General features: G+C 36.1%; 1 protein-coding gene and 1 long non-coding RNA gene across 6 annotated transcripts; both read right to left on the bottom strand.

The window, feature by feature from the left end:
• Positions 249–3,848, bottom strand: LOC109723233. 5 transcript variants are annotated; one of them, XR_002219654.1, is made up of 5 exons: positions 3,623–3,848; positions 3,234–3,361; positions 2,965–3,037; positions 2,515–2,876; positions 249–432 (listed from the first exon to the last, which is right to left on the bottom strand). It is a non-coding gene; the product is annotated as an uncharacterized LOC109723233 (long non-coding RNA). The 5 variants fall into 5 exon arrangements; XR_002219655.1 differs by having other exon boundaries at positions 249–494; positions 3,234–3,848; XR_002219652.1 differs by having other exon boundaries at positions 3,234–3,847.
• Positions 5,026–8,467, bottom strand: LOC109723232 (nudix hydrolase 12, mitochondrial-like; the record flags this gene model as incomplete). Its single annotated transcript, XM_020251537.1, is given in 5 exon segments — positions 5,026–5,442; positions 5,530–5,679; positions 7,510–7,593; positions 7,708–7,828; positions 8,421–8,467. Coding segments are annotated over 5 exon segments (582 nt in total), but the record flags the coding sequence as incomplete, so codon positions are not given.

Below are 10,440 nucleotides of genomic sequence, written 5' to 3'. Positions count from 1 at the left end.
AGCGTCGCTAACGGGACCGGCGCGACGGGAAGAAGGGTCGACTAACAACACAATTCTAGCTAAATGTCAGTTTTCTGATTAAACAATTCTTTCCAAATCTCCTTTTCTTTCTAAGTTCAGCATACCTTGATCAATTCGATGTAGGTTCTACTGAAACATCGAAGGTTCGGTATCAAAAGGTGTTGAAAACACTGAAGAGAATTACCGAGAAATATTTTGTTGGCGGACATGGCGATTTTGCAACAAAATTGAAATTCAAATCAATTCCTTTAATTTGATGCAATAATGTGATAAGAAATATATTTAGGATCAAGATCATTAGCAACACCAATTTCATCCATGTCAATTTTGATTTAGACAAATTAAAGGAATGAAAACTGAACCGGTATGCCCATATATGTTCCATGAAGTCAATTGATCTTCTGGTAAAATCTACATAGAAAAAAAATCCATTATATACTGCAAATCTATCTGAACAGTTCCAGCTTTAGAATCTGCATATATCCAATTGCCATCAATTAGAAAAAAAAATGCACTTGTTATGTTGAATATATCCAATAGGTTGAGATTGTTAACTTCTATAAACGAAATGTGGATACCGAACAAAATTTATGCAATTCCAAAAAATGGTGTTAATTGTTACCGGAAGAATCACTTTCATCAGTGAAAAGTCTGCTTATTATGTTTCTTTTGTAGTCAGTTTACTGTCTTTTTGATCTCTCACATAGAAAGATTCTGTAAATGAACTCTTATCTTTATTCAGTTACTTTGAAAGATAGTTAGAATTTAGATCCAATTTCAGCTGTATCCTGAGAGTTCCATTTTAGTTACTTAAAGTTTGTTTGTCATAGCAATTTAGTCCTTGGTAGTCTATCTTCTTTAAGAGATGCACTATCATCATGATTCTTAGGTTTTGCAATATAAACTTCAATGATTAAATTGTCAAAACTGAAACTATGTGGATTTAGACGGTCTCTAGATAGAGGGATACAGTAGTTTTCCGATGCAAACTTCAATGATTAAATTGTCAGAATTAAAACTGTGCGATATTGAACAAACTTCGAGTAAATTATTAACTAACCCCTCTCTAATATATGTGGATGTTGGATAATGTTACTTATTTCATTGCATGCTTTGGATGCTTGACCATCTTTGAGGCCAAGAAAGATATACATAAGCACTTTCCACAATGCTACTTTGCTATCAGCAAAGCCGGTCCAACTCTAGCCACATCAAGGTCCTATCGGAAAGTGCAAACTTGCAGTTTGAAGGTTCTATGTTGTTTTGAAATCAAGCCTCTTTATCAGCTAAGTTGACTGATAGTTGTTGCAGCAGGAGAAAACATGTTTATTGACCATTAATGATGAAGGAATATCTTTTTTTCTTAATTACCACTCAGATATTTCGAAGGTATTCTAACCTGGTTTTATTTTGTAATTTTCTAATTTTGCTATCAGTACTTGGAATATCATTCCTATTGCTAGACTAACATGATTTGTGTTTCCTCTCAAAAAGGTATTGGCAATTTGAGCATGCTAAAGTCGAATTGTTGGTCTGTATACGTTCTCTGTCTTACTTTTATAGCTTAGTAAATTTTGTTTATGAATAAAGCGAGTAACATGCTATCTTTCTTCTTGGAAGGTAAAAGTAAAAAAAAATTAGCTGCATCCTAAGGCCAAAAACCTTACAGAACATCATCTGAGAGAGTTGCTAGCTAGAGGAGGTAGTACTTATTGTCAATGTTTCCTATGTCTAAGTCAATAAGATAGTATAGATTAGTATTGGTATTAATGGTCGACATGTGATATTTCATAGTACCTAATTAGAACAGATTATACATGTGCACAGATAATGAAGAGGGGGTAGTTGAGTCAATTGTTATTATTAGTTTTAGGGTAAATTGCACATTTGTCTCAAACTATGAGCTGGCCGACACTTTGGTCCTTACTTTATTTCGCTGTAATCTGTAACTTTTCAGTTATTTGATATAGCATGGTTTCGATGTTATAGTCTATTTTTATAGTATCTTATTTTCTCCATTGTTTAGTTTTGCTCAACTATTAAAAGTGTAGTTTTCAATTCAAAGTATACTATAGGCTGCATACTTTAAATTCAGAGTTAGCTATAAGTTTAGTTATTAGTTTAGTTTTGCTCAACCATTGTTTATTTTTCCAGTCAATCAATATTACACTCTAGGCCGCATATTTTAATTTCCAAGTTAGCTCCAATTTCGTTTATTTTGTTTATTTTGATCTAGTACACAGCAGCACCTCTTTTGTAATTCCCTGCAAATCATTGTTTCAGTGTGGATTTTATATGTATTTCACTTTTTTTCCCTTTGTTTTGTTTTATATGTATTTTTTGTCTTTTTTAATGGTGGTTGGCAGTAAAAATTAAGGTGATAATTTGATTTGGAGTTTGAAGCAAATCTTGCTTTGGGACTGTACGATCAGAAACAGATGGAATTAGACACAGTGAACTATTGCTTATTAAAATCAAAACTTAGAAAATTACCTCATACTTTCAAGGGCAAGTTTCTGAATGCCGACCTCCGAATCAAGAACTCCTTCAACATATTCTTCAATGCCAAATCCTCAGCTGCCTACAATCTTGCACCTAAATCATCTCGAAATCACCGAAAATACATCATAATTATAGAGCAAAACAAAGAGAGGTAGAGATCGAAGGAGTTGTCCCTCAACGTCGCTGCCACAAGCGAGGGGATTCGCTACGATAGTGGCTCGGCTCAGCGGAGGGTGGTGCTATTGTTGATTTCGAGTTCGGCGGACGTCGTGGGGGCGGCGAACTTATCAGGCGAAGGGTGGAGGTAAGGAAATCGAGGACATGTTGCTCTCGTTCATTCTTTCTCAAGGCTACTGTCAGCAAGTAATATAACAAAAGGCCCAGTTACTTGAAGGATTTTGAGAAAACCACGAAAGGCGTGACAAACTATCATTCCAAAACCGTATGCTCTGAAACATGTCTAGTCTCATGCTTCGGGAAGCTCTTGGAGGAGCCTTTACTACCTTGCACTGCACTGGTTTCATAATTCAATATATTACCCAAATATCTCGATATGACAACAGTAAAAAGATGCATTAAGGGGCTAAATTAATGTTGTAGTTCACAGCTCAAAAAAAAAAAAAAAAAAGTAGAATTGCCTACACTACTGTAATACATAACATGCAAAAATGGCACTATTACATGGAAAAGGCTCGATATGCGCATTTCACCTGAAATCTACAGAATTGGTAGGAAGATGAACCATGCCATATCCTGCCAACATCCCTCCAATAGAATCAACACCAGCACCACCAGAAGAAACTCCCCTCGACGCCTCGTCCCTCTCCGCCGCAAGACCCTATTTGCACCTACCAAAACCCGAATAAACTAAAAAAGAACAATTTACAGCAAAAAAAAAAAAAAGAGTATACTTTTTTCCCACAAAAATGGCATTAAAAATATGTTGGATGATGTAGAGGAAGAGGGAAAGGGAGTGGGAGAGAGGGTTAAGAGGAGGAGAAGAGGTGGAGATGCGGAGCCTAAGAAGAATGAGGACGCATAGGGGCGGCTGGGGAATAAAAAAAAAAAATGGAAGGGGAGGAGCTGTGGAGAGGCGGACGGTCTACGACGACGAACTCGGCCAAAATTTCTGTCCAGTAGGGCACATCAGGAGGCGGAGCGGCGTCTAGAGGGGAATGCGGCATCGGGAGGCGGAGCGACGTTTAGAGGGTAGTGCGGCATCGGGAGGCAGAGCGGCGTCTAGAGGGCAGTGCGGCATCGGGAGGCAGAGCGACGTCTAGAGGGTAGTGCGGCCTCGACATGTAGAGGGGCGAGTAGAGGGGGGCGAATGGTTGAATAAATTAAAGAAAAAAGATAAGGAAATAAAAAAAAAAACTCAGGTGGGCCCCATAATAAATAATTAAGTAAAAAAGGTTAAGATGACAGGTAGGGCCCACAAAAATAAAATTAAGCTAATGACGCCACGTGGACAAAAGAAAACGGGGATTCATAAGAGTTTATAGATTCATTCCATAATAGGCTTTGCCTGGGCTTCTGGGCCTATTTCTATGTTTTGGGCTAGGCATTGGGCCAATTCTAACTGTGCCGGGCGTTTTCGGTCTCTGGCCTTTCAACAACATGACTACAAATGGACAAATACGTTTCAAATTCTCATCTATGGAGTTGGCATAGACGGACTAGCATCTTGTCCTTGTCCTGTAACGGAAGGCTAGGTTGAGCCGAGTTACGTTCAAAATGACGAGAGGTCTGATTGGGCTGAGCAACAATCAAGACCCCTGAGTGCTATATCCGTACGTGTTAAGTGAATTAGTTGCGTGTTTCTAATAGCTCAAACTTTTGGATTAATAGTTGGCGCTAATGATTTGATACATTGTTGTAAACTTTCGATCATGTTCCTCGCCCATCCATTACAACATTACCATTCATTAAAAAAGAAATGTGGTCGAACAAAATGTTCATGCCAAGAGACATGCTCTAGTTACCTGTCGTTCTCTCACTACTCGTAAGGCGGATGTGTTCGTTACAGTTTCTACAGAAGTGTTCGTAAAGTAACTCAAATATATTTATGATTAATATTTAATAAAAATGTACAAAACTTACTTGAACTGTAGACAATTCTGAGTCAGCTAACCAACATTTGAAAATTATAATCACTACCCAATACTACAATTTTTTTATTTGAGTCAGTAAATATTGCTTTAATTTTAAAATTTGAATGCATCGTTTACCTTTATTAGTTCAGTTAGTGCACTTCATTCAATTATTATAATTATAGATTTATTAAAATAAATAATTAGCTTAAGTTTTTAACCAATATTGTTAACGGACTAAAATCAAAAATATTTAAATATTGGGTAGTGAAATTCAAATTTTTTAGAGTTCAAATAAGTTATGCCTGTTTTTTACTTTAATATTCTCTTAATAACTCTACAGCAAATTCTTTTTTTCCCTTTACTACTTATTTATTTATTTATTTATTCATTCATTTACTTATTTTTGAGAACCTGGGAATTGAATCATATGCTTTTGAGTCCAGAAGCTCATTCCACAATTTGTGCTACAACAAAGTTTACCATAGAAACAGGGAGTGGTACAATTAACATTTTTCAGCACTAAAACTGAAACTCCACAGAATGATCTTCGACGCGGAGAAAGCAGAAAAGAGGAAATTATAAAATCTGGTTTCGAGAAAAAGCACCGGCAGACGAAGCGCTTTTCCAAGAAGCTGCGCGCACACTTTCAGCACAACGCGATTGCTCGCTCGGCTGCAGCAGGCAGCATCATGCACAAGCTCGACGGCTCGGACATGTTGGCTGATTGAGCCAAAATCTTACCCCCCAAGAGCTGCTTCTGGAACGCGTCGAGAGCTTCTCGCATCCACTCGTAACGTGAGAGCTCGTACGCATCTCTCATCGATACCTATTCATGGAAAAGATTCAAAAAGAGTTCTCGAGTTACTGATGTATATTTGATCTTATGTAGGTAGAACTGTGATTGAATACCGACCCATCGCCGCCCGTGGTTAGCCTGCTCAGGCCAAAACTCGAGCTCTTCGGTAACTTCTAACGCGAAAATGTAGCCTTTGCAAGCTCCTTGTGGGCTGCTGCTGTTCTCGCTGCTCTTGCTTCTGAATATCCAGTCTCCCAGTGGAGCTTCCTAAAGAAATAACAAGTTTTAAGATAAATTACAATCCCCTTCATTGGTGATTGCAAAATCAAATTATCAATTTAGCGCGAGTACACGCTAATTTACGGCTGTTCAAAGATTCGCTAATAGCTTTTCCATTAAGATTCTCTCTACAACTTCTCGTTGCCGTAGAAGCTTTGTGCCCAAAAACTCATTTTAACTTCTCTTTAGATAACAAACTCCCAAAAATTCCTCATAGGAAACGAATCAGAAAAAGTGTTAGATGAACCATATTGCTGCGCATGCTATAGGAGAGGTAGTGGAAGAGCCCCATGGAATTAAGGGGAATTAGGAACGGCTTTGATGAAATGGTACCAAAAAGATCGATCTGATAGAAAACGTTAGAAGCTTTTGCATTGTGGAGTATTAGATATGTTATTCAAAAGTTGGGTCGCACAAACACTAAGAAAGGAGCAAGAAAAAAACGCCAACAAGAAGGAAAACTAGTAAACAAAACGTAAGACTGCCTTTCGTGGCTGTGATTCATTGATATACCTTGTGTGCGGAGCACAAAAAGAGAGAGGTCTTTTAGATTAGAAGATGAAAGAGAGGGTGGGAGATTTAGAAATAGGGCTCAGATTGAATCCACTTTGTTGCAGAAGAGGAGTCGAGTGTAATCTTCTCTGGTTAGTGAGTCTTACGTCACCTATATTTCTCTGTTTGTTTTTTCCCCTCTTTTATGGATGTGCCGATTTTGGTTGAGGGAACGGGTTTATAGTAAAATTCCAATTAGACGCTTTCATTACGGAATCCCAACAATCGGTACCAGAATGAGTATTGAATTTATATCAAATGGTACCAGAGCGGATTGCAGATTCTCAACAAAGAAAAAAAAAATGTGAAAGACGCTTTCATTACGGAATCCCAACAACCGGTACCAGAATGAGTATCGAATTTACATCAAATGGTACCAGAGTAGATTGCAGATTCTCAACAAAGACAGAAAATGTGAAAAGTCATGTGAAATCTTTCGACAGAAACAAAAGTCCAAGAGATTGATTTTGCTGAAGCGACAACAAACAAGAGACTGCAGAGGAGATAAACCAAACAGGAAACAATACATCCCATTCCATTTTAATAATGAGCTGCTTTGACTGGAAGTTATTAACCAAAAGTATATTTTAAGGACATGGCTATTTATTTAATGGCGAATAAACTATGACAAGTGGACCATTAAGTGTTTGGAATCTACTGCAAAAATCACAAGCACATGATATGTACAAAAACTAACACCTCAGTGGGCACCACAACATCAGCAAGGTTAAAAAAATAACATTATCAATTTCCTGTTTCATCAAAGCTTCTGTGAATTGATATTGAATAGAAATAATTCATGATGATCAATCATCAGGTTATGATCAATCTAACTTTTTCGAGATCTATTCCTTCTCTTAGGGATCAAACTTTTGGGAGTAGCTTCTCTTCTCGAGAATCAGTAGCTAAAATAGCAATAAATGAAAATCTCTGGAGATTTCGTTGTGACGGAAAGCTGAAACGAGTTTCTAGGTCGTCAAAGCTGCGATAGAGAGAAGTTGGTATGGTCGATTAGGTGAAAAAGGTGGTAATGCTTCTTCGAACTGCTCTACCCAAAGCCGACAACAAAATTCCAGTACCTAATCTAGCGATGCGACGAAATGTCTTCGGAGAAAATATAACAAACTTAACTACGAAACGAATTCACCAAACATCAAAAGTTTATCTCTAACTTGATATTTCGAGTCCAAATCGAAGTTAGATTCGTAAATTTATGGATAAATGCAACTCAAATATGAAATAAGGATTAAAGATTAAGCTTCTTACACTGATGATACCCTTCACTCCAGCTTCCTCCAGGGCCTCGCGGCATGCGGCTTCGGCTACAGTCTCATCATCCTCCCATCCACCCTAACAACCATTTTTATGAAATTTAAACCAATTACATAAACTTTTTCCAGATTCCAAACTTTAATTAGAGATACTTTTAAGGAATTTAAAAAAAAAAAAAAAAATTATGCTCACCTTTGGGAAAACAAGGTCAGTCCTATTTGGGGTAGAAATCATAAGCACTTGTAGCCTATCTAACAAATCATGACTATGATGATGATTCTCTCCTGTTTCCTTTAGCCTGTAAGGAATGCATCTGCTGGGGCAAAAGGAGACAATAAAACATTGATGGAGAAGTTAATCACACAAAAAAGGTGTACAATCTACTTTTTGGGATTTTGTCAATGTAGATTGAAAAGGTTTTTAGTTGATCAAGGAATCATTAATAATTTGTCGTAGCGATAAAAACCAAAGCTTCAAACAAAATCTTCCACTTCAAATTAGACTCTTCGTCAACAGCTTCAAAAATTTTAAATTAGAGCTTCTACTTTCGGGATCTATAAACTGCAGCCGAACCCCACTCCACACTTCTACTCAGAAACACTATTTCAAACGGCATGCCAAAAAACAACAATAAAATCTAAAAAAATTCAATATAGTTACTTCTCTCTCTCTCTGAACTTTTTTTTTTTTTTTTTTTCTTTTTTTTTGTGCTATTCTCAACTAATAGTAGTTTTACAAAAAAATAACAAGAAACAAATGCTACTTGAAAAAAAATGATTATTTTGCCATAACATGCTCTCATTATCCCTCTTCTCTTTTTTTTTGGCTTAATACTTCACTCTACAAGAAAGAAAAAAAAAAACAATAATATGGCAAAAAAAAAAAAAAAAAAAAAAAAGATTTACCCGGCAACGAGACGATAATGGTCGTCGTAGCGTTGTCGGTGCCGGCCCTTCGCCAGCACACAAAGTCGCCGCCGACATCTCTTTTCACCCAACAAAAAAAATAAAAAAAAAAAACCCCAAAATTCAAAAAAAAAAAAAACTCTTTTTGTAAAAAAAAAAAAGAAAGAAAAAGAAAAAAAGCCAACAAATAAGAAGAAAAAAAAAAAAAAAGAAACCCTAATTTCCCTAGAAGATCGAATCACCTAGAGAGAGAAGAAGTAAGAGAGAGAAGAAGAGAGAGAGAGAGAGAGAGGGGGGGGGGGGGAAATGGTGCTCCACCTCCCTTCCTCCTCCCTCTCTTCCCGCCGAATTTAATGGCTCTTGGGTCAACTCCCCCACCTCCCCGAACCCTCTTTTTTCAAATTTTTTTAATAAATAAATAAGATAACTAAATAAATAAATAAATAAGGGATAATTTTCTAATTGCGTTGGCATTGATGCCCCTTGATAGGAGAGTAGGGGTAAGGGGCTCTCGTCCCGATTCATGCTCGAATAGATTAGTATGTGGGAATAACAAACATAAAAAAGTTAAGTAAATGTAACGGGAGGCGGTAAATTCTTTTTTTACGTGATCCGTCTTGTTTCGCTAAAAATTCGCTCCCGCAGTCCCGCTCTATCTAATAAAGCGGTAAGTAGGGATTAGAATTAGAAGTAAAATTAATCTGCTTCGAATTTGCCTAAACCCGACAAATGAGGTGGGGAACCCCACTTGTCTCCGGATCCGCCCCATTTGGATCCCCACTAGGGATATATACTAATGGATATGGATGCCTCATATTTTATCCGAATTTGAATCTTACAGAGATGGCTTTAATTGAAGCTTGAAGGTTTTGATTAATTGCAGGGATAAAAATTCAGAACCCAATAGCTACGATTTCGCTTACAGCTTTTGCTCAGGTGTAAATCAAATCCGTAAGTGAATTTCAGATTGAAATGGACTTTTGGGTGAATTAAAGTTTCGGTAATTTTTTTTTTTACTGTTTGTTTTTGTAGTCTTGGAATTGCAGTTCTTTCAATTTTGTTGTTTATTTGGTAAAAAATAAATAATGTAAAAGGTGAAATTTTTTACTATTAGTATTTTATTATTTTTGCATTTTGGAGAGTTTGAGTTCAACCAAAGGTGAAGCTACGGAGACTCAAATAACGAAAGTAAGCATTTACAGTCGAAAAGCCATCTCATGCCCCTCCATCGTCGGTAAAATGAACATACCCTGAAGCTTAGGCTGTTTTCGATTATGAGGGTAAATTCAGAACCCAATAGTTATAATTTCGGTTACAGCTTTTGCTCGGACTCAAACCGAATGTGAACTCTGTAAGCTTGTTTGTTTCGCTGAAAGTAAAATTCAAATTGAAATAGATTTTTGGGAGGAGCAGCAAAAGGAGAATGGCAATAAAGTAAATAGTATTGAGATGCACGCATCACCATGTCAATTTTTTAAAAAATATTTTTCCAGCTAAAATGCTGAATTTTTTTTTATAAATATCTGCTTTTTTGATTTGATGNCAAAAAAAAAAAAAGATTACCAAGATGCACGCATCACCATGTCAATTTTTTAAAAAATATTTTTCCAGCTAAAATGCTGAATTTTTTTTTATAAATATCTGCTTTTTTGATTTGATGTCATATAGTTCAAAAACAACTATTGTATCATTTAGTACGTGTTTGACCTAACTTTTAAAAAATAATTTTGGATCCAAAAATAATTTTTGTCTCAATAGTATGTTTGGCAATCTCCTTTCAATCTGCTTTTGATTTTTAGCATTATTTTTTTTAATTTTCGAAGTCCAAAATCGAAAGCAATTAAAATCCGCTTCTTGAAATCTGACTCTCATTTTGAATTCAATTTTTAAAATTTTATTTTGATTTTAGATTCAAATTTTAAATTTTAAATTTTATATTTGAATTTCTAAATTTCAAATTTTAGCTTCTAAATTTCAAATTTCTAAATTTATAATTTAAATTTAGATATTAAATTTTAAA

This window comes from Ananas comosus, linkage group 17 (genome assembly GCF_001540865.1).
Source record: "Ananas comosus cultivar F153 linkage group 17, ASM154086v1, whole genome shotgun sequence".
NCBI classification, from domain to species: Eukaryota; Viridiplantae; Streptophyta; class Magnoliopsida; order Poales; family Bromeliaceae; genus Ananas; species Ananas comosus.
The sequence above is the reverse complement of the archived record's forward strand: the minus strand, read 5'-3'. Positions and strand labels throughout refer to the sequence as shown.